We start from the raw sequence: 23,500 nt of genomic DNA on the forward strand, positions 1-23,500 counted from the left end.
AGGGGTCGGTTTCCCACCTGGAAGAATGCTGGATGATCGACGGCTCCCAAAAAGTCATAGATTTGAAGTAAAACGAGGGAAATACAAATTCCCCATTCTTCTGTGAGGTTCTATCACACGCAATGTGCAGAGAGCAGGACGCCCCACCTTGGTTTTCCTGCCCTCGCTGAATCTCCTGGACTTTATGAACGACACGCTTCCTTTAGAAATACAAACAGGTACTCTGAGACCTTGAAAGAACAAGTTAGGGTCCGGTCATTTTGCCCGAATTTCAAATGTGTTCTATCAAAGGGAACCAGAGCTTTTCATAACCTCAACTGAACAGGAAAACATTCTGAGTGAGTGCTTACTGGATTTTTTTTTTAATCCTCACCCGAGGATATGTTTTTATTGGTTTTTAGAGAGAGAGGAAAGGAGAGAGAAAGAAACATCATCAATGAGACAGAGAAACATGGGTAGATTGCCCTAGCCAGGTAGCTCAGTTGGTTAGAGTCGTTCCGACACATCAAGGTTGTGGGTTTGATCCCCGCCCGGTTAGGGCACATACAAGAAGCAACCAATAAATGTATAAATAAGTGGGACAACAAATTGCTGTTTCTCTCTCTTTCAAATCAATAAAAAAAAATGTTTAAAAAGAAAGAAACATCGATCAATTGCCTCCCACATGCACCCAGATGGGGATCCAACCTGAAACCTAAGTATGTGCCCTGACTGGGAAGGGAACTGGCAACCTTTTGTATATAGGATGATGGTCCAACCAACTGACCCACTGGACCAGGGCTGGATAATTTTTTTTAAGATGAATGTGATACTTATTCTTCTAATTTAAGTTCCTCTATGTCTATATCTGAGACCATTAAACTGAGCATGCTGTCCCCACATTCCCTACTGACCCAATAGGGTGAAGACCAAGAGTAGCTAAAACACCCTACCCAAACACATCCTGAAAACCATCCTGGGTTAAACCAATGTTCAGAAGGAATTGGTTGGGCACAGTATTCCCTGGGTCGACCAGGATGTTTTTTAAAAGAGCAGATCTTATTCTATCTCAGAGGAAATACATAGCAGAATGATGTCTGGCAGCAAGCTAAAAGCCAGCAATAAAAATCACTAACTTCCCCTAGATGGCTAACACAACTGGCTATATACTAGTATACATGAGATTATTCAAAATCAGAACTTACAGTCAATCAAGTTCTCAATGGAAAGAATTAGCATGCTAAACATATGTGAACAGCTTTTAAAGTTGGAAGAGGTCAAGATGACGTCACTGAAGAGGAGCCAATCCTCACGACCAGCACTTGCCCAAAATAATGTGGCAGAAAAAAATAACAACAACAATACGGCAGAGTCAGCACTCGGAACCGGGTCTGTCCATGACCAGCACTGTACCTCCCAGTCCAGGTCTGTTGCCACACACTAGGAACTACTTTCTCCCCCTCCATATTCAGCCTCTGAAAACAGAACGCTTTTCCATGAGAGGGAAAAGCCTGCCCTGGCTGCCATCAGACACTGGCATTTCCAGGCTGACATATGCGCTCTGCACAAATCATTGCTGATCACAAACTGGCTTGACTTCAGGACTGTGGGTAGCAGCTATAAAAAAATAAACAATCCTTAGTAATGCTGCACTCCAAGTTCTTTGAAAATCCAAAGGGCAAGATGAAGCACAAACCTATGCATTGTTATATCTTAACACTAAAACTGTTCAGACCCCCATCAGGAAAATATTCAACAAATTTGAAGGTCTTAAAGACAGGGGCCTATCCAGTGGAATAAAAACATTACCACTCCCTAATGTCAAAAAGTAAATAATACCGGAGTTTCTCGTACCTTAAACATAAAATGGTTTTCCAACAAATCATTAAAATGTTTCTAGTTTGCCATTTAAGTAAATTTTGGGGGGAAAAATATACTTTTAAGTCTGCAAATGGTTAAGTAAAAGCTTTTTTTACTTAAAAAAGGTAGAGGAACTGTTCTGATGGCTATTCAACCTGTTATTCAGGGAACTCAGAAAAGAGGCAGGATGGATGACATCAATATCTAGCTTGGCAGCTGTAAAAAGGGGTGTAGGACAGGATGTAGAACAGATACTGTTGTTTGTCTGATGACATTTGGATGCCCTTCAGGACCTGTACACAGAGAAAGCAAAGCCACCTCACTGAGTCACAACAGCAACTCTCGGGTTTCTCTACTACACAGAGAAACTGGGTAATTCCATATTCCCATTTTCAGTTAGAGTTGGCACAAGAGGGGGACAGATCCTGGCTTTGGAGAAGAAATCTCTGGAATCGCATCTAATCACAATCAATATTCAACAAATATGCCCGGCCAGCGTAGCTCAGTGGTTGAGCATCAACCTATGAACCAGGAGATCACAGTTCAATTCACGGTCAGGGCACATGCCCGGGGTTGCGCTTGATCCCCAGTGTGGAGCATTACAGGAGGCAGCCGATCAATGATTCTCTCATCATTGATGTTTCTATCTCTCTCTCCCTCTCCCTTCCTCTCTGAAATCAATAAAAATATATTTTTTAAAACATTTTCAACGAATGTATTTTTTTAAAGTATTGGACATTTTAATGAACTTCCCTCCATGTAGCTTCAAGCTACCAGGACACAGGCCCCACCAACACCCTTAATCTTCTCCTCAGCTCTTCTGCTGAAGAATCTGGCCTTCACAATGATAGGCTGCTTTGGGAGCCTTCCCTTCCCCAGAACCTTGTAGTAGCCCGATCGCACCACATCAATGATGGGAGCAGCTCCAGTCTTGCTTTTGGCAGCATTTACCCGTGTCTGCTCACTGACCAGGGTCCACAGTTTATCAAGGTTGACAGTTGGGCAGAAGCTCTGGTTCCTCTTCAAGTGGTAATGCCTTGTACCAACTTTCCCAAAGTAGCCTGGGTGATATTTGTCAAAGTTGATCCTGTGATGATGCAGGCCGCCAGCATTACCGCGGCCCCCCGGGTGCTTCCTGTGCTTGCCGATGTGGCCTTGGCCATGGCTCACATGGCCCCTAAGTTTCTGGGTCTTCCTCCGTCTGGATGGCATGTCGGTGGCCGAGTTGCAAGAGCTCAACAAATATTTTTTACTGAGCCAGGCACCGCTGAAGACGCCAGGAGTATAACATGGAAAAAAAAGGAGGCAAAAATCCTGCCCTCGTGGAGCTTATATTCTAGTAAAAGCAACGCCATTTGTTACATAAGGCAAGATATTTAATTTCCTGCACATCATTTCTTCTTTCAACAAATCTTTATTTATTGCTTACTCCATGCCAGGCAATGGGAATATAATGGTCAAAGAGACATGTTCTTTGTCCTCATGGGCTTAAAGATGGGATAAACAATCACAAACATGTAACTGCATGCTATAAGAACTCTAAAGAAAAAAGATCTGCTAACTGAGAGATAAGAAAAGGGTTAAAAGGTCAGCTGAGGGATGACATTATAGGTAGAGGAGCCATTACAGGTCCCTGTTGGGGAGGGAACATGGCTGCAAAGCCAAAAGGACAAGGAATAAGGTTCAAGAAAGGATTTAAGCAAGAAAGTGATGCAATCCCATTGGGTTTTTTTAAATTTCCCTGGTACAGGGCACTGTGGGAAACAGTATGGAGGTTCCTCAAAAAATTAAAAATAGAACCACAATATGATCCAGCAATTCCACTTCTGGGTATATGTCCAAAGGGAATGAGATTACTGTGCTATAGAGATATCTACACCCCTATGTTTACTGCAGCATTATTTACAATAACCAAGACATAGAAACAACCTGCAACCATCAGCAGATGAACAGATAAAGAAAATGTGTGTATCTATACAATGGAATACTATTTAGCCATAAAAAAAAGAAGAAAATCTTGCCATTTGCAAAAACATAAATGGACCTTGTGGGCATTATGCTAAATAAATAAGCCAGACAGAGAAAAATACTGTATGATCTCACTTATATGTGGAATCTAAAAAACTGAACTCATAGCAACAGAGAACAGATTGGTGGTTGCCAGAGGTGAGGGGTAGGTAAAGGGGAAATGGGTGCAAGTGGCCAGAAGGCACACACTTCCAGTTATAAGATAAATAAGTTCTGGGGATAATGACTATCATTAGCAATACTGTATTGTATATTTGCAAGTTGCTAAGAGAGTAAATCTTAAAAGTTCTCATCCCAAGGAAAAAAACATTTTCAACTATGTGAGGTGAAGGATGTTAACTAAGTTTATTGTGGTATCATTTTGCAATATATACATATATCAAGTCATTATGTTGTATCCTTTAAACTTATACATTATGTCAATTATATCTCAATAAAACTGGAAAACATGAATAAATATTTCCCTGGGTACTGTATGGAGAACACACTGAAGGGAGCCCAAAGTGCATAGAAGATCAGTTAAAACTCTTACAGCACGTCGGACAAAAAAGGAGGTTTAGATCAAAATGGAGCCTCAGTTTCATGAACTTGTAAGACAATAAAAAACTAACCTTACTTACATCACAGGGTTGTTGCAAGAATCAAATGAGATTGTAGATGTAACAGTATAAAAGTTACCATTTTTTATAATTAGCAGTTATCTCTACCAAACAGATTTTTTTCCCCTGAAGCCTAAGATTAATTAAAGTCCCAATATTCAGTGGCTGTCAGTGGCAAGGAAAACACAAAAATTACTCTTGAGCCTGGACAGTATGGCTCAATGGTTAAACATCAACCTATGAACCAGGTCATGGTTCGATTCCCGGCCAGGGCACATGCCAGGGTTGTGGCTCAATCCCTAGTAGGGCGTGTGCAGGAGGCAGCCAATCAATGATTCTCTCTCATCATTGATATTTCTACCTCTACCTCCCTCTCCCTTCATCTCTGAAATCAATAAAAATAAATTAAAAAAAAAAAAAGATTTCCCTTGAACTACCTGTACTTGTGGGATGGAATTCCACATGAACACCCACTGGGTAAGGAGGCAGGAGGCACAGGGGGTACAGAGTGTGCAGAGATGCTGGACTCCACTCTACCCTGCACCTCCAGGCCTGTTCCACCCTCACTCCTGACCGAGAGTGTGACTAACACATCTCTGGCCGCAACATCCTTAGTTTCATTGGGGCTGACCTTCAATCAGTCCTTAAAAGGCCTTCTGTTTATCCCAAGCGCAACAGACCTCAGTGCCCAAGCAAAATACAGCACAAAGGGGAGGGTGGACATGAATACATTTTACAAGGTTGTTTTGTTCAGGCCCACAAATTAGGGCTGATTTTTCACTCACCCTTGCAATAGTCCAAGAACCACCTTTCACGTTTAATATTTTAAGATTTATGTGACTTATAATTTTTGTGACTTATAATTTTAAGCCAGAATTAATAGAGAACCGTATTTGAGCATTCCAACATGGCTTATCCAGATGTGTTACATTGGACAAGTCATTTAGCCTCCATCACCCCTCATCTGTAAAATGATAATGATATTTTAATTGTAATATGATCTAGAATATGGGCATGGTACCTAAAACAATACCTGGCCCACACAGTGCATTTTTTAAAAAATAAGAGTCACTGAAGCTTTTATGGTTAAAACACATCTAGACTTTCAAAAAAACAAGCAAACTACCAATAGTGAGATAATATAAATAGTTAGTTTACATCAAAATTTATATTAATTTGGGATTTAGACTTTATCCACTAGAATTTCAACAATTCCTTCTATCACCGAAAGATAATGATTCCAAACTCAATACGAGATATGAGTCCTAAAGTTAGTTAGAATATGGAAAAGTTCCTAAAGGGTGGTACAGCTACTGCCTCAGCATCTCTGGTGTAAGTTACAAGGATCCGACTGCAGGCCCTACTCAGATCTACCTGATGATTCCCAAATTAGCTTCAGGGGTTTAGTCCAGGCTGCGGAACTCAGCGTGGTGCTGCCACCAAACCAGCCAAACTGCCTGGAGTGAGGAATCCGCCATCAGCCTACGGGTTTATTAAATCATGGAGCTGCAATTATTCCAGCCCAAGTCAGCAATCTGAATATTCTCAGGACACCCATCATCATCCCTTCGGCCCTCGCAAGCACCAGGCCATTAAAAAAAAGCTTTTGGGAAGCAACATCCACTAGACCTCCAGTAGACTTTGTACACATATATAGTAATTCACTAAAATATATGACTCACGTGTTTCTTTATATCCATAGGGATGCTGCAAATATATGAATTTAGAATAAATGCTCCAACAACAGACTATTTTGCTAATTACCATTAAGTATATTAGTATTACTTTTATTGATCTCACTGACTTCTAATATAAAATTTTTTCTCTTGGGTGGGGGTAATTCCTCAATCGATACATTTCAATTATTTAACTGATACTATTTGGTAAGGAAGGGCTCAGCAGGCCAAGCATGTGAAACTTTAAGAATTAAAACCCTTCATGTGGCTGCCGGATGTTGCCAACTTAGTCCAACCTCATCCTCTGCGTGGTCCAACCACACTCATCTCCATTCGGTTCCACCAAAGGCCAAGCACTTGCTTCCAGAACCAATGTTCACTGTGTTGGACCTCAATGACCCTCCATGGTCCCCCTAACAGGGCCTCTTCTAACACCTTCAGGTCTCAGGTCTATATGTAAGCATTGCTTCTTTTTAAAAAGTATATATATTTTATTGATTTTTTACAGAGAGGAAGGGAGAGGGATAGAGAGTTAGAAACATTGATGAGAGAGAAGCATCGATCAGCTGCCTCCTGCACACCCCCCATAGGGGATATGCCCTCAACCAAGGTACATGCCCTTAACTGGAATCGAACCTGGAACCCTTCAGTCCCCAGGCCGACACTCTATCCACTGAGCCAAACCAGCTAGGGCAAGCATTGCTTCTTTAAGGAAGCCTCCTCTGGTTCTCTCAGATGAAATTAAACCTGGACACCTGGAATACTGTGCACGTCAACCCTACAGGCAGATCTTCATGTAATTATTTTCTTCCAGGTATGGCTTTCCCACTCTCTGTTCACTCCAGAAGGAAGGCTCACAGACTACCTAGCTCACGCTTGCTCATAGCAGACATCGGCTAAAGGTATCGTGCTGTGCACTTTACAATGAAAAGTCATATGGAACGATACTGAATTATTAGAACATGTCCCAATAAGTAAAAGATAAACCAACAGATAAGAGCTTTGTCTAAGAAAGAATCTATACCCCCAGGCAGCCTCGAAGGAACAGGACAGGTGGGAGTTCTGGCATCAACGTGTGTTACAAGCTCAGACAAGTTACTTCATCCTGGGCTTTAATTTCTTCATCTCTAATATGAAGAGATTAAACAAGAAATCTTTTACCCTGTACCTTATTTGGAATTGCCATTAAATGGGCTATCAACTAGTTCTGAGTCCCTCCTATAAAATGAGACTTCAAACTCACTGGTGGAAATTTGAAATGCATGACCATGTAATGGCTAGGAGGACCTGGAAAGTATAATTTAAGAAAAACATTCAATTTGACAACACAACTGTGCATAAAATGCAGGCATCCTTGTTTCATCGAGTTCTGCCTTCTTGCGCTTCACAGGTATTGAGTTTTTCACAAATTGAACGTTCATGGTAACCCTAAGTCAAGCAAGCCTATCGTTTCTCCAATAGGCTCAGATGACGGTTAGCATTTTTTAGCAATCAAGTATTATTAAATTAAGGTATATACATTGTGGTTTTGGACATAATGCTATTCCACACTATAAATAGACTATAGTATAGTGTTACCTTTCATATGCATTGGGAAACAAAAAAAATGTGTGACTCATTATTGCAATATTCTCTTTATTGTGGTGGTCTGGAACCAAAGCCATAGTACTCCAAGGTACGCCTGTACTAATACATTAGCTATTTTTAACACATATTTTATATAAACAAACAGATTTAAGTGAATTATCTTGTCAGTAATGTCAGCACACACAAAACCTGGATTATGTCAGATCTACCCATTTCATCAAAATCGCCATAATTATCCTATTCCTCAGACTCCATGAGTCCTACTTGTTCCACTCATCTTATTCCAGAAGCCAGTTCTGATCTTCCCCATCCCACTGTGAACACTAACTCTCTGCCATGTTATGTATAATTTGTTCCATGTTAAATTCTACTCAACGCCAACTCAGAATGTTAGAATAGATAACATCTACTCCAACCCTATAATGTTAGATCAGCAAAACCAAGAATTAGAAAGGCTCAACGAGTGCCCCACGTTCCTCAACTGGTTAGTAGCACAGCCACGGCCCGTCCACATGCTGCTTCGTCATGATTCTGTGTTTGTTCGTGTGTTTACACCACGTTCACCTTCCTATTTGAGACTAACACCCTGCTTTCCTCTTCTCACCTCACGCAACACCTGGCGACCACCTACTGAGCACCTGCTGTGTTTGTCATAATTTCTCATTTCATCCTCTCAACAACCCAAGGGGAGAGAGATGTCCTCTCCTCCCCTTTGCAGTGAGAAAAGTGAGGCTTTACGATGCGAAACAACCCCAAGGCCACCAGCTAACTAGTCCTGGCCCCAGGAGGGGAGCCCAGCTCTGATTCCACAGCCCATGCTCTGAACCACAAACAGGAACTCTTCCAACTCTGCTCACCACCCGGGCCCTGCACAGACCCTCTGGTGGTGCAGTGTGATCAGACCCAACAGGAGGGATGTCATTTCATTTTGAAACCGGGGAGGCAAGGCTCAATCAGCAGTTTTGGTTTCCCTTTTCATTCACTCAACAAACACTTACTAGCACCTGCCTTGTTCCTGACACTGTTCCGGACACTGTTCCGGGAGCTGGGGACACGGGAACTAAACATGACACTGTTGTCATGGAGTTTACCTTCTAAAGGAGGAGACAGACCACAAATACATAATGTGTCAAATGGTGGTAAGTCCTCTGAAGGAAAATAAAGCAGGTTAAGGAGAGAGAGTGATGAGAGGAAGGCTGCTGTTTTAGATAGAGTGGTCAGGGAAGGGGTGATAGTGTAATTTATAATAGGAAATACATATTTGGTGGTCCTCCCTATTTCTGGCACAGAGCTGATAAAACCTTGGAATTTCCTAAGTGATGAGAGGAATAAAGGTGTCTTGTGTTACTGAGGTGGCTTCTGAACCCCACTTACAGAGGGGGCCAGTTGCCAGGAGAACTAACCACATATTTGGAGGAGAATAGAGGGGCTGGAGGATAAATCAATGGCCAATGGGCAATGATTTTATCAGTCATTCTTACATGATGAAGCTCCTATAAAAACCTAAAATGACGAGATTCGGAGAGCGTCTGGGCTGGTGAACACCTGGAGGTGCAGGAAGCGTGGTGCTTGGCGAGAGCAGGGAAGCTCCGTGCCTTCCCCACACCCCGCCCTGCACGTCTCTTCCATCTGGCTGTTCCTGAGTTACGTCCTTTTATAATAAACCAGTGACCAGTAGGTAAAATGCTTCTCTGCGTTCGGTGAGCCACTCGAGCAAATGCATCGCTCCTACGGAGGGGGCAGCTGACCTCCCGCAGGTCAGGAGCACCTGTGTCTGAAGAGGACTGAGCCCTTACACTGTGGAATCTGAGGCTATCTCCTGGCAGACAGTGATAGTGCCAGAATGGAGTTGAGTTCCCAGACGCCCTGCTGGTGTCTGAGAATTGCTTGATGGTGTGGGGGGAACACCCCTCCCTCACAGCGGAATTGGTGACCAGAACCCTTTTTAGAAGGCCTCTCAGATGAGGTGGCATTGGAGCAGAGAGGTAAGAGACAGAGCTATGACTGTATCTGATGGGAAAACATCCCCGGCAGGGGGTGGCAAGTACAAAGGCCCCGCAGGCAGAGTACACTTGGTGTGTCCTAAGAGCACAAAGTGTGGGATGCCACCCCCAGCTGAGCTGGGTTCAAATCCCTGCCTTGCTTCTTCCTAGTGGTGTCACTGCGGGCAACTTCCTAAACACCTCCATGCCTCATCTGTAAAGTAGAGGTAATGATTCTATTTCCCTAATGGGGTTGTTATGAGGATTAAGTTAGTTAACAACATGTGAAAGCACGTAATACCTACTATGGCAGTGGTTCTCAACCTTCTGGCCCTTTAAATACAGTTCCTCATGTTGTGACCCAACCATAAAATTATTGTCGTTGCTACTTCATAACTGTAATGTTGCTACTGTTATGAATCGTCATGTAAATATCTGATATGCAGGATGGTCTTAGGCGACCCCTGTGAAAGGGTCGTTCGACCGCCAAAGGGGTTGTGACCCACAGGTTGAGAACCGCTGTACTATGGTCTTAGGGTCCAGGAAATAGTAGCTATGATTATTGACCAGGTCATTGATAACTTAGCTCCATTCAAGACCATTTATTTTCAATTTGATAGTGTTGAGCCCCAGGGTTCAATTATGCTGCTGGCTTTGTACACGGCCAATCGCTTCTTCCCCAGCCTTTGACTTCCTTGGCTCGGCCTCCTGTCCTGGTGAGGCGGGCTCTCTGGGAACCACACTGATGGTATCACGAAGAGCAGAAGAGCGGGAAGCAAATCACTCTGGCATCCCCGTTACCCTATATACGTTAGCTCTTCCTCCACATCAGCTGCTTCTTCAAAAGTGCCACTGACTGGGCCTTGGATGTAAGTCACTGGTTTCACAGGCCTGAATCCCAGCAGCGCCTCCTCACTGTACCTCTGACTGAAGGAAGCATTCATTTCCTTTGCAACCCTCTGTCTTGAGAAGGGTTAAAACCTCTCTTCAGAATTAAGATGGTAATTTAATTTTTAAAAAGTCCTTTCTCCAGTGTCCTTTCTGTCGAAACGTCCCATTTCTTTTCAAAGAAATTGGAACATCAAAGCAAAACTCAAAAGTCATCTGGCCTGGTGGTCTCCAGACCGTTCCTTAGAGCACAGCCCTGCAGCAACGCTGGAAGGTACAGCGAGCTGCCCCGCAGCTGGGCCCAGCGCCAGGGGAAGATGTCAGGGCCACAAGGGAAGTCTGCTCCTCTCCCTCCGTTCTTTCCTTTAATGCTGTGTTTACTTTTCATCTTTGTAGCCCCGTGTGTTAAAGGGCAAACCACAGGCAGGCAGAAACCACAGCAAGCCCGAGCCTGTTGGAGGTAACACGGGAGTCCTCCCAAGCCACTTGTAAGGCTGGGAGATGGGGAGAGCCCACGGTTGCTGCTTCAAGTCAGACAACTAAAAGGAGGTCAGTGTTCTAGTCTGACAGGCCTCGAAAGTGGCTTTTTAAACATCAGATTCTCCTTCTTCCAGACAGACCTGAGGGTTTTCCCTTTTTAATATCATAAGTGTTCATTTAACTGTAAGAAATACACAAAATCTTGCTTCTTCGTATTCATGTAGTCATCCAACAGATACTTATCAAGTGCCTGTTCAATGTCAAGACTGTTCTAGGTGTGGGGATTCAACAAGGAATCTATAATAATAATAAAAGTGTAATATGCTAATTACACCAGACGTCCTTCCAGATGAAGCCAGGGCTGCAAGGGAAGCCCCGGTCCCGGGTGCCAGAGGGAAGCCAGTGCCGGCAGCCGGGGGAAGGAAGGCCTATTCTTGCACAAATTTCATGCATCGGGCCTCTAGTAAAATATATAAAAATCCTTGCCCTCATGGAGCTTACATCTAGTCAGGGGAGACTATAAACAAGACATATAATTGTATATGAGACCGAAATAAATGCTAAGAAAACAAGTAAAGCAGAAGAAAATAAAAAAGGAAAGGACACATTTGAGGGCCTCTGGTTTGGTGTGTTTCTTTGTTTTGAGTAAGGACCTATTGAAAGTGAACTTGGTAGCTATTTAGAAGAAAAACATTTCAAGCAAAGAAAACAGCACATGCAAAGGCCCTGAGACAGAACGTGTCTGGTGGGTTAGGAAAACGGCAAGCAGGCCATGGAGCAGAGTGAGTGAGCCGGAGTGCGGTTAAAGGAGTAACAGGCGAGGGAGCCGGGGGCTGGTTATGTATGACTTTACAGATCACTGTAAGGATTTTGATTTTTTTTATTCTGAGTAAGACAGGAATGGTAGAGTGTTTTAAGCGGAAGAATGACATGATCTGACTTAGGTTTTATCAGGGCCATTCTGGCTATTGGGTGGAGAATACGCAGAAGGGCAGAGGGAAGCACTATTTCCCAGCCATGTGACCTTGGGCAGTCCACATAACTTCTCTGTACGTGGTTCTGCTCATCTTTTGAGGGACTTAAAGAGGATATTTCTGAGCCCCACTCTACCCCCAGACCCTATGACTCTGTGTTGATTTCCTTTGCCTTTCCTATGGTTATGACATAACGATTATAAGCTTGCTGTTTCCCCAATGCTTTAACTGACCTGGAAGTGAGTTGAAGAATTCAGTTTGACAACAAATACGCCAAGCCCAACAAATACGCCAACAAATACACACACTCAGGATACAAAAATGGTAAGAATCTTGCTCTAGAGAAGCCCACAGTCTGGCAGAGGAGGAAAATGAGTTCTCACGAGACAAGAGATGTGCTGTAAGAGAAATTAAGGAGGGAAGCAACCAACCGCCTGCCAGGAGGAACCTTGTAAAGAGTCCTGGATGAGTAAACTGGGGGCCTCCAGAGAGACGGGAAAGAAGGGGATGCTAGAGGGGGGACAAGTGTGAAAGGAACAGGGCACGAAAGCGCAGGGCACGCTTTGGAAACCATAAAGAGTCTGGGATGACACACTGAGGTTCACGGAGGAAGTAGAGGAAAAATGGCTGAAAAAATAGGCTAACGCTGTGTTGTTCATGACTGGACATCCCGTGCCAAGGATAATGGAACAGCAGAGCTTTTTAAAACGTAAGACACAAAAACAGATCTGTGTTCTCCAACTATAATGTGTTTATCAACCATAATAAATACATACTTTGAGACAGAGATGCTCAAGCCAAGAAAACCAACTGGAAGACACCTGTGCAGGTGAGATGATGATTTGCAAATGGAGAAGAAAATGCCAACTGAGATCTGCTAAAGGTAAGACACCGTGAGGTTAGTGTGAGCGGCCGGGAGAAGCAAGGAGGCAAAAAGGAGTTACTGGCATCGATGTGGCCACTGAGGCATGGAAATATGAGCAACTAAATAACGAAGACGGGAAGGGGAAAACTGACCCTTGGAGAATGCCAACACCTGAGGATCAGGCACTGAAAAGGACACCTGAACAGAGATCAGGAAGGTAAGGGGGGAACCAGGAGAGGTAGTTTCAGGGAAGCCAAGATAATAAAACATGGGGAAGATGGGAGGATAAAGCAGCGATCGCAGCAGGGAGAGGCAGGGAAGATGCTGACTGAAACAAGCGCAGAATTTTGCACCTTGCCCCTTTTCTAGCACCCAGTCAGGGTGTGATGAGTGCTAAACTCCAGCCGCCCTGACAGACTGGTTATCAAAGATCCTGTACCACCAGGAAAGTTTTATTCAACACTCTGAGGAGGAGTAAGGTGTGAGAAACAGGAACTAAGATCTTCTGGGGGTGATGTCTCTTAGTTAACACCTGGGTCTCACGGGACCACTAATCCTGAAACTAGCAGCAGGCTTTCAGAAAGGCCATTGCTTCTGACAAGTGCTGAGGACAATACGTTCACCCACACACACCATCCACCTTCTAGTCAGGCTTCTCACCTCTGTATTCTTCTCACACTAGCATCCTAGTCTTTCTCCCCCAGCAGAATAATGCTAACCAGCAGGACTATGTTTCTGTTCAATGCAGTGCAAAAAGTATAACAACCACCAACACCCCATAGCACCAACCCCCTGGTGTGATACTGGGAGCCCATAACCTAGTACTGTTCAATCAGGAAACATCTTTACCAAAAATACCCGTCAGTCCCAGAACACTGTGGCCAAACCCCTTAGCGTCAGCAGAAACTGCCTAACTGCTCTTCTATTTGCTCTCCGAGAAACAAAAAGGAGACGAAGGAGGTGAGAGTGGTTAATTCCAAAATTACTCTTAACTTCCAATATAGAAGGCTTGAGAAAAATTTGAAAGCCAACATAAAAACGAACAGATTTTTTTTTAAGTGCATCAATGATCTTTTCTCCTATACCCTCTATAAAAAAGCAACCCAACCACCAAATGATCATTTTTCTTGGCCTAATTTCCCTATTTTTGTGATATATAATTGGAAACAGACTGCTTTTTCCTGGCTTCAGAGGACAGGATCTTTGGGGTTACAGGAGTTGCCAACTGCAGAACCTCAACCTTAGCAAAATTTCTTTTGCAAACCTCTTACCTATGTACATAACACATTTAAATCCCTTAGGTTTTCTTTTAAAATATATACTTTTTTATAAATTGATTTCAGAGAGGGAGAGTGAGAGCGAGAGCGAGAGGGAGAGTGAGAGCGAGAGCGAGAGCGAGAGAGAGAGAGAGAGAGAGAGAGAGAGAGGCAGAAACATCAATGATGAGAGAGAATCATGGATTGGCTGCCTCCTGCACAGTCTCTACTGGAGATCAAGCCTGCAACCCAGGCATGTACCTTGACTGGCGGCATGGAACTGTGACATCCAGGTTTATAGGTCAACACTCAACCACTGAGCAACAAGGGCAGGGCTAAATACCTTGGGTTTTCAAGGGAATACATTTAAATCCCTTATTATTATGCCAAAGGGATCTTTTCCCCCCTAACAAAATACCACGTGCGAGCACGCACGTACAGTGCAGTTGAAACTTCGTGGCCCATGCGCAGAAGTCGGTATTTTGTGGAAGAGCCACACTCAAGGGGCCAAAGAGCCTCATGTGGCTCGCGAGCCGCAGTTTGCTGACCACTGACTTAGAAGATCAGAAACTTCTCCCACACACATAGGGAAGACCTTACACTACATTGATGCAAAATGTTTGCAATGAGTCAATGGTACTTTCCCTCAAAGTTAAATTTCATTTACACAAAGTCTATTGTAACAAAATGAGGCATTGATCCTTTATGGATACTCACTGAGTTTTGTGTTTGATTATGTTTTGTCTTAAAGAAAAAAAAACAGAAAAGAGATAACTCATAACGCAGGGAATGGCATACAAAAGTACTTAAGGTACCCATGTGAACACAGGGCTTTGAGATTTGAATCTACATATTTTACCTCAAATAATCTTCCCAGTTTGAAAAAAGGCCACATTCTGCTCCTGCAATCACCATACAGTTAGTTAATTATGAAATAAAAGTGCAAATAGCCAGCAGTGTATTTTTGCATCCAATGGCCAATTTCATACTGTCAAAGCACGTAAGTCACTAAAAATGCTAACCAAATTATACTCCCAAAAGGGAATCTTCTCCCACAGCAAATGGAATTAAGTAGTCACCAAATTTCCATCAATACAATGGCATAATAAGAATTTTTAAAAAATAGAAATCCGACTTCTGCTACCCTCTCCACCAGGTGTTCTTACTATCAATGGTGGTTGAGTCATCAAGCTTGTAAGACTACAGGCCATCTCCCAGGGCAATCTGATCAACAACAAAGCTCAAGGACTAGTATTTGTAAACACTGTTTTCTAAAGGTCATTTTTTCAAGGACTAATCCACTTCAATGTGTTTTTACAAATGGTCCATCTGCAATTTCACACACAAACCTGACCTTCAGTGTGAAGCAGGGAAATGAAGTATGCACCTGGAGAGACAATCAGGTGAGTCTTCCTTCTTCAAAAGGCACCCAACTCTGACGCCCACCTTTCCCCAGCATCCAGTGTCCAAGAGGTAGGGAGAGTATATGCTTCTGCTTACTATCCTTTTCCTTAAAGTAAAGACAGAGCTAACATTTCAGACTTAACTCTAAATGATGATTGTGGCGGCCCTGGCCAGATAGCTCAGTTGGTTGAAGAGTCGTCCCAACATTACAAGGTTGCAGGTTCAATCTCCAGTCAGGGCACATACAAGAAGCAACCAATGAATGCATAAACAAGTGGAACAACAAACAGACCTCTCTTTTTCTTTCCCTTTCTCCATCAATAAATAAAATTTAAATTAAAAAATAAATTATTATTTTGCAACAATTTAACATTAAATACTAAAATTGAACTCTGCTATCTTTCAGCCTTCTTTCTCCCCAGACTTGAAGAAACTTTCAGCACAAACACCAGATGGTAATCTACCTTAAGCAGGACATATCAGGATGACCTCTGGGCATGGTTCTGAGACCCACATTTCACATCTTCAGGAACAATCTCAATTTTAAATATGGCCTCCATCCCTTGTAGGTATACCTGTAGTTGTCAGCCTATTAAGTCTTCCTTGATGTTTGGCCCAGAAAACTGAAGAATTTAAAAAAAAAAATTGAATAAAGTCCAAATGAGATTGGCCTCACACTAAATTTTTAAGACTGTTGCATCAAACACTACCCACTGCGCACATCTTGGTTATGAGTGAGAATCATACTCTCTCCTAAGAGAAGAATGCTCGAAATCTGTGCTAAATCTGTGCAAGGGCTTTGCAAACAGAAAAAAGAAAGCTCAATGTCAGTGAGCAAACAAGTGTGCTATTTCAAAAGATATAAAACCAAAAATCTAGAAATGGGCAGAGCCCGAGAAATGGACCCAGATCCTTCCCTGAAGGCCCTTCCAAGCTGTGTTGATTTCAGCTTGACTAGAATCCCAACAAGTTGGCAACAGCTTGTGTTTCATGACATGCTACAGAGACAATGCGATGATTCCAAGCGTTACCCTGAAGATGCGGGACCAGAGAAGTCGCGGCCATGGCTCTTGCTGCAGTGATGCTCTTCCAAAGCCACAAGCGCCCTCACTGAAATTATTAAAGGCTAACTGTTATTTGTGAAAGGCTAGCTTTTCCTATAACCTAGATTCACATCTTCACTCCTAACTGTCCATGTTCCTAGAAGCAATACAAGATTATTTTTACATTTTGCCTAACTTGAGTTATGCAAATTTCAAAAAGTAGTTAAAATTGTTTAAGTTTTAAAATTTCAAAAGAAGTTTAAAAATATAAGGAAGATGCTCCAGCAGACAGGCTGAAACAGCAACAATAACATTTTTAAAATAATTTAAGAGAGCCCTAGCCAGGTAGCTCGGTTGGTTAGAGCATTGTCCTGATACCCCAAGATTGTGGGTTCGACCCCCAACCAGAGCACATACAAGAAACAACTAATGAATACACACGTAAGTGGAACAACAAATGGATATAAAAATAATAATAATAATAATGATAATAGCTTAAGAGAAAAAAATTCTCATTAATGAACCTGAGAATTACAATTAGTTTTTACCCAAGAGCAAGGAAAGAAGGCAAAAAAAATTTTCAAAGTGGACTATCAAGAAGAATTCAAAATGACCACAAAGCAAATTCATCCAGGAAAAATATTACAGCAATGTTAATACTTACCAGTCAGCCTCTAAATTCTAACTGTTCAGTCTGGGAAGCTTGAAATGTAAAGTCAGGCCCTAGCCAGTTTGGCTTAGTGGATAGAGCGTCAGCCTATGGGCCGAAGGGTCCAGGTTTCGGGTTCAATTTAGGTCAAGGACATATACCTTGGTTGCAGGCTCCTCCCTGGCCTGAGCCCTGGTTGGGGCTCCTGCAAGAAGCAACCAATCAATGTGTTTCTCTCATATCGATATTTCTCCCTGTCTTTCCCTCTCTCTTCCACTGTTTTTAAAAATCATTGGGAAAATATCCTCAGGTAAGGCTTTAAAAAAAAAAAGAAGAAATGTAAAGTCAGAACGTACTACAGATTTCGAACCCAGGAAATCGGTCAACACTTAGTACAAAAGAAGTCAGAGTGATCACCTTCTTAGTACTCAAAGGACATTAAGGGACCTTTGGCAGGGCTGGTGTGGCTCAATCCCCAGCAGTGAGTGTGCAGGAGGCAGCTGATTAATCACATCAATGTTTCTCTCTCTCTCTCTCTCTCTCTCTCTCTCTCTCTCTCTCTCTCTCTCTCTCTCTCTCCCCCTCCCTCCCTCCCTCTATCTGAAATCAATAAAAACTTTTTAAGAGTCCTTCGGCTCTGGGCGCTTAGACCCAGATTCTGTCCTTAGAAAAGCCAGCAGTCACCTGCTTTTTACAAGATACAACCAAGTTTGCATGCAAAAGGGAAAGATTAATTCCTTTGAGCCTTAAAAAAGAATGGGACAATACTTTCCTCTAAACAAATCAATTTTGTCTGTCTATAAAGGCTGTCTACTACAATGGCACCCGGAAGCCTTAAGGCATCTTGGCTCCCTGCTGCTATCAGAGGATTGAAAGCGGACAACTAATTTGCCAAACTCTAAGACCAGGAGCCATAAGCCAATTAGGGAGCTGGGGTTTGATGAATGGTTGCTGAATCAGAGTAAACTGGACGAGAGCACAGAAGATTAAATTAAATCCTAAATAAAATGCTACTCTAAAGTGTAAGTGCAATACTGAGATTTAAAAAGAAGAAATTAAATCTGAAAGTTATTTTAAAATAAAATCCCCTTGACCCACCCTAAACGGTTTGGCTCAGTGGACAGAGCGTCAGCCTGCGGACTCAAGGGTCCCGGGTTCGATTCCGGTCAGGGGCATGTACCTTGGGTGCGGACACATCACCAGTAGGGAGTGGGCAGGACGCAGCTGATCAATGTTTCTCTCTCATTGATGTTTCTAACTCTCTATCCCTCTCCCTTTCTCTCTGTAAAAAATTAATGAAATATATATTAATCCCCTTGACCCTAACTTGGTAAATGAAATAAAGTTAAGTCAATAATACCTGATGCATAAGCAACAAGAAAGGAAACTGGCCTACAAAACTGCGAAGATCAGAAACCTTTTTTAAAAATCAGTTTGACTGTTTTCAAAACATGTTACTTCTTTAATATGGTTTATACTATACTTACAGGTATGAGTGTCTTTAGACACATCACACCTATACTAGATAAACATGACACTTCTGAACATACTACACTAAAATATAAGCTTCTGAGGAATCCCTTATTGTCTTGCACTTGGAAAATGTTAATGAAAAATTAGAATCATAGGATTTTGAGCATACTGGCCTCCCTGAGAACAAATTCACTACATGCAGCTTTCTACAAGAGACAAATGACAAATGAAGATCATTGCAAAAAGATTCACAAGGGGTCTCTCTGGACTCCCAGTTTTCCTCAATAACTTAAAATATTATTCAAAATACACAAAACTACTTTACAATCAACTCTTAGGAAAACAAATGGGGAAAAATTACATATGTATTTAATATCTGTCCAGCCACCACAGAGTTGACACATATCCAATATATACATATAGGCCTTGTCCTCAAGGTCATTCTCATTGTCATCAGTTGAAATTAAACCCAGTTCTCCATTGTAAACTCAGAAAGCAACTTGGTTATTTTGCTAGGTAAATACAAAACATTTCCCACTTCTAAAATGTGTGCTTATTACTGTAAAAACTGGTTTACAGGCCTAATAGACATCAATAGTGTGTTATGCTCCCCCTGTTGGCTAATACTCAAAATAACAATGAATTCCCCAGGGGTTGCCTTTGAAGTGCTGGCGTTCAAAAGTAAATTGGTGACTTTTATATTTAAAAACATGAGCTGGATCAACAGTTGTTAAGCAGAGCTGCCATGTAACGGTCAGATTCCATCAAAACAGGAAAAATTAAAGCTGACAAATGAGAAAGACAAACTGAAGGGCAAAAAAATATGCTGAAGCCTTGAAACACTAAACAATGCAGAATTAAAGCCAACAGCAGAGAGCACCAAGAAACAGAGCAACATCCTTTAACTGACACAATGGCATGAAATCAATTTCACTTTAATAGCCCTTGAGGGGATAAGAATTATTTCCCTGCCTCTTGTGCCAACCCCAAGCTGTTTCCTAGGGAAGACAAGTGATGCTGACCAACAATGTCTGGCGAATTAATAAAAGAAATGAAGAATAAAGGTCCATGTTCATTAACACAAATCAGAGTTCTATATATAATTACTTGGAGCCAGTTTCAAAGGAGCTGTGATTTGGCACCCCCATAAGTATATCACCTAAATTAACCACAGACACCCTATCTGTGTTTGGAGGGATATGTGTTCAACGCAAATGGGAAGCTAAACAATAGGAGAAATGCATACAAACCTGTACTTGCCACTCTCTGCTGACTGACTAACTGGAGTCAGAACTAATAGAAAGTTGTGTAGGAGCTTGGGCAAGTAACTAACCTTAGTGTCTTAATCTGTAAAATGGAACTGTTAATGTTTTTACCAAAGAGCTGGTGTGAAGATGAAGTGCAACTGGGTCGGAACGGCATTTAAGAGCCTCTGGCACAGAGTGTGGGCTCAGTAAACGGTAGCTATGATTATTACTCAAAAGAAATTGCTCGTTTCACACTTAAGTAACTGCTTGCAGGCTAAAGTACCACCATCTCAGAAAAATTAAAAGGTCTTGACATGCGCTTTGCTACTTGTAGAGACTGCCACCCTCCCTAACCGCTCGCTTACTTCTCTTGTCGACAGAGTTCAGAAAATGCCCGGCTCCCCTTCTCTGTCTGTCTGTTAAGTCCTACCATCCCCTACCCGCCTCGCGCTCCCCTGTCACCTCTGGGCTCGGGACAGGCAGCACTAACACAGCAACCCGAGGAGGCCAGGACTGTTATGATCCCCATCCCACAGCTAAGGGAATGGAGCGATTCTCTGCTCTGAGCTGGTGGTGTAAACCCTAAATCCATGAAGTGCTACTCTGCTTCGGCAATTCACGCGGGACAAGCCGGTTCCCTGCACTACGCGGTCATGGAAAGTGGGCAAATGCCCTAATAAGAACAAGATTGCAAGCAGATTCTCCTAGCAACAGCCTGAGATTTCCAAGCTTGTTCTAACCAAATGAACAAGAAATGCCTTCAACGTAAACTGGGAAAGGCAGCTAATGAGTTACAGGGGGGGAGGGTGAGGGGACGTTCCCCGCTGGGGCTCCGGGCTGCGGGGCTCCGCGCCGCCCACAGCGTGCGCCTGAGGGTGCGGCCGGCGGGGCGCGCAGCGAGGTCCCTCCGGAGCCCGGGTCCCACGGCTGCAGCCTCCGCAGCGGCAACTGTGGGCAAACCCACAACAACCCTTCCCACCGGCGCTGTCACGCGCTCCGTGGGAAGTGGCCCGCGCGTCCCGCGGGAGCCCTAAGCAGCCGCGGAGAAGCGGGATGACGGCGGGCGTGGAGGAGAGGTCTGCACCGCGCATCGCCCGAGCTCTGCCCGCCCGGGGCGTCTGCTCCCCACGCACCGCCGGCCGCGGGTCCTGGCTCCTCGGCGCCCGACCAGCGCCACCCGGCCAAGCCCCGGGGTCCGGGCGGCCGGAGCGACGCCGGCCGTGGAGCAGGCACGGAGCCCCGAGCGGCGCCAACAGGCACCGCGCAGCCTGCAGAGCCCGCGGCCGGGGCGGTGCTGCTGGGCTAGCGGCGTGCCCGGGGGTCCCGGCGCGGGCTGCGGAGCCGCGGGCCGGGCCGGCACGTACCTCGGAGGCGGTGTGTCAAGCGGAGATCCACCCGCTGCAAGTTGGAGGGAAGCGGAGGAAAGTTCCCCGGCCCAGCGCTCGGCGGCGAGCTCCTGCAGCTGCTGCCGCGGCCAAACTACGCCATCCGGACCCGCCGGGACTTTCACCGCCTGCAGGGAGCTCCGGGGACCACGCAGGGAAAGTGGCCGCGCACGACAGCCACCGACTTCCCTCCCTCACTCACTAGGAAAAGGAAAGCGCCGCTCGGCGTCCCCGAAACCCTCGATTACCCCCATCGGGCCGACCAGCGCACTCCCCAGCCTCACACACGCGGGCGGGGACGGGCAGGACGCCACAGCAATCAGCGCGCGGGGGGAAGGGCGCTCCTCCTCCGCCGGCCCCACCGCGGCTCCGGGCCGCGGAGAAACTCCTCCTCCCGCCGCCCGCCTCCTCTCTCCTCCCCCTTTTCCTCCCGGACTGATGGATGAGCACCGACCGCGGCTCGAGCCTGCGTTTCCCTTCGGACAGAGGAGAGGAAGAGAAGGAACACGCGGAGCAGCGGGCCGCTGCGCGCCCAGGTTGGGGCGACCGGTGGGGGTCCCATTCCTCCAGGAAGATTGGGGTGGGAAGGCACAGGTACTCGGATGCGAGCTGCAGAGATCACTCCCTCAAGCTAGGTCCCTCAAACTGTCCAGGGCTCTCTGGAGGAGTTTGGGCTTTTATTTGGTTCCCTCCGTTTTGATGTAAAAATTCTAAAACCTCCAGTCATTTGATCACACCCTTTTGCCCACTCCCCAGCCCACGCCCCCTGCACGCATTGTGTCCCTGTTTGGTTTTCCCACCTCCAGTCCTGCCTGTTGTCTCAAGATGCGCGCTGATGTTGGGCGCCCGTGGGACCCTGCCTCCGGGTCTCTGACAGCGGAGAGTGCGTTACCCAGCCGGCCCCAGCTCGGGAAATAAGTTAATACAATAAAGGAGCGAGGTCAGCGCAGCTGGTGACGGACGCTGTCCTACGGTTGGCGCGATGTAAACCAGCCTGTCTGCGGCACATGTGCCGTGAACTACCCTGCAAGAGTTGATGAAGGCAGCAACCAGAACACCGCTCTCATACCCTTGTTTACACCCCGTTTTTCTTTTAAAAGATGCGCTTAAGTCACAGGACACTGCCTTGCCCGAGTGGCTCAGTGGTTGTGACGACCTATGTACCAGGAGGTCTCGGTTCGATTTCTGGTCAGGGCACATGCCCGGGTTCCTGGCTCGGGCTCGATCCCCAGTGCGATGATTCTCTCTCATCATTGATGTTTCTATCTCTCTCTTCCTCTCTGAAATCAATAATAAAAATTTTTTTAAAAAAACATACGTGTGTGTGTGTGTGTGTGTGTGTGTGATCACAGGACAGTGTTTTAGGAAGAGGCCAGTGAAATTACCATGGCTGATAGGTTATAGAGACAGGCTTCCAGTACTGACTCTGACCTTAGACTAGCTGTGGGACTTTGGACAAAGAGCTTAAACTCTCCACGTCTCTTTTCTCCTTTGTAATCTGAGGAGGTTGGCCTAGGAGACCTCTTCCAGTTTTAAAGTATCATGACCCAAACCTTGGATATGTTTGCGAGTGGGATAGGGAGGCATTCTATATTATTACTTATATTATTATTATTTGGGAAGTTATTGGATTTGCCTACTTTGAGAGAAAGGGAGGTATGTCTCATCCTTTCTGTTTGGTCCCTCCTCATAGAGAATCACCCAAATGGAGAAACTTTTCACAAAGGTCCCATCATCTTTGGTCACCTGGACTCGCTGCAGAAGCCTTCCCAATGAACCATTCATTCCTTCCCCGTGCTACTGAGCATCTACTGTGAGAGGCTTGAGCTGGGCCTTGGAGACACACGTAGGCACAATACCCTGAAGGAACCAACCGTCTAGGTGGAGTTTGCCTCAGCTTTGATATAATCTCTTTAGATTTAAGATGTTAGATTTCCCAAAGACTCAAATTACACATAGTATTCATGCCTCAAATTGTCCTTTTAGTTTCAAGTGTAGGCATGAACACTTGAACTGGGTGTGAATATTTAATCCTACATTTAAACGTATCAATCATGTTAAGGCTTTCTCATTTCTAAATAAAATGGCATAGTAGAAGAAGAGCGAGAATAACCGAGTCCTAGAA

General features: G+C 44.4%; 3 protein-coding genes across 5 annotated transcripts in view; 1 reads left to right on the forward strand and 2 right to left on the reverse strand.

Annotated features, from left to right (window-relative positions):
• The window catches only part of TGFBR3 (transforming growth factor beta receptor 3), a 199,268-nt gene extending 177,780 nt beyond the window's left edge, over positions 1-21,488 (reverse strand). For all 3 annotated transcript variants that reach the window (XM_036351362.1, XM_036351361.1, XM_036351360.1), the window contains exon 1: positions 21,355-21,488. The gene's annotated coding sequence lies outside the window, so the exon portion shown is untranslated. The remainder of the gene's footprint in view (positions 1-21,354) is intronic.
• On the reverse strand, positions 2,572-3,066 carry LOC118676836 (60S ribosomal protein L27a-like). Its single transcript, XM_036351369.1, has one exon. The coding sequence runs from the start codon at positions 3,049-3,051 to the stop codon at positions 2,605-2,607; it is 447 nt and encodes a 148-aa protein (XP_036207262.1). The 5' UTR covers positions 3,052-3,066; the 3' UTR covers positions 2,572-2,604.
• LOC118675554 (collagen alpha-1(I) chain-like) lies at positions 20,581-22,623 on the forward strand. The gene is made up of 3 exons (XM_036348468.1): positions 20,581-20,650; positions 21,026-21,911; positions 22,182-22,623. Exons 1-3 carry the CDS (start codon positions 20,581-20,583, stop codon positions 22,291-22,293), a joined length of 1,068 nt encoding a protein of 355 aa, XP_036204361.1. The 3' UTR covers positions 22,294-22,623.
• Positions 22,624-23,500: the final 877 nt, after the last annotated feature.

Source organism: Myotis myotis, unplaced genomic scaffold (genome assembly GCF_014108235.1).
Source record: "Myotis myotis isolate mMyoMyo1 unplaced genomic scaffold, mMyoMyo1.p scaffold_m19_p_2, whole genome shotgun sequence".
Classification (NCBI taxonomy): Eukaryota; Metazoa; Chordata; class Mammalia; order Chiroptera; family Vespertilionidae; genus Myotis; species Myotis myotis.

What these genes read in the sequence shown, in the direction of transcription:
- LOC118676836 (XM_036351369.1), bottom strand. Translation starts at nt 3,051, where the DNA reads ATGCCATCCAGACGGAGGAAGACCCAGAAACTTAGGGGCCATGTGAGC.
- LOC118675554 (XM_036348468.1), top strand. Translation starts at nt 20,581, where the DNA reads ATGAAGTGCTACTCTGCTTCGGCAATTCACGCGGGACAAGCCGGTTCC. An exon ending in GCACTACGCGGTCATGGAAA is followed by an intron (nt 20,651 to 21,025) that starts GTGGGCAAATGC and finishes GGGAGCCCTAAG; the next exon opens with CAGCCGCGGAGAAGCGGGAT. An exon ending in GCGGGCCGCTGCGCGCCCAG is followed by an intron (nt 21,912 to 22,181) that starts GTTGGGGCGACC and finishes TCCCACCTCCAG; the next exon opens with TCCTGCCTGTTGTCTCAAGA.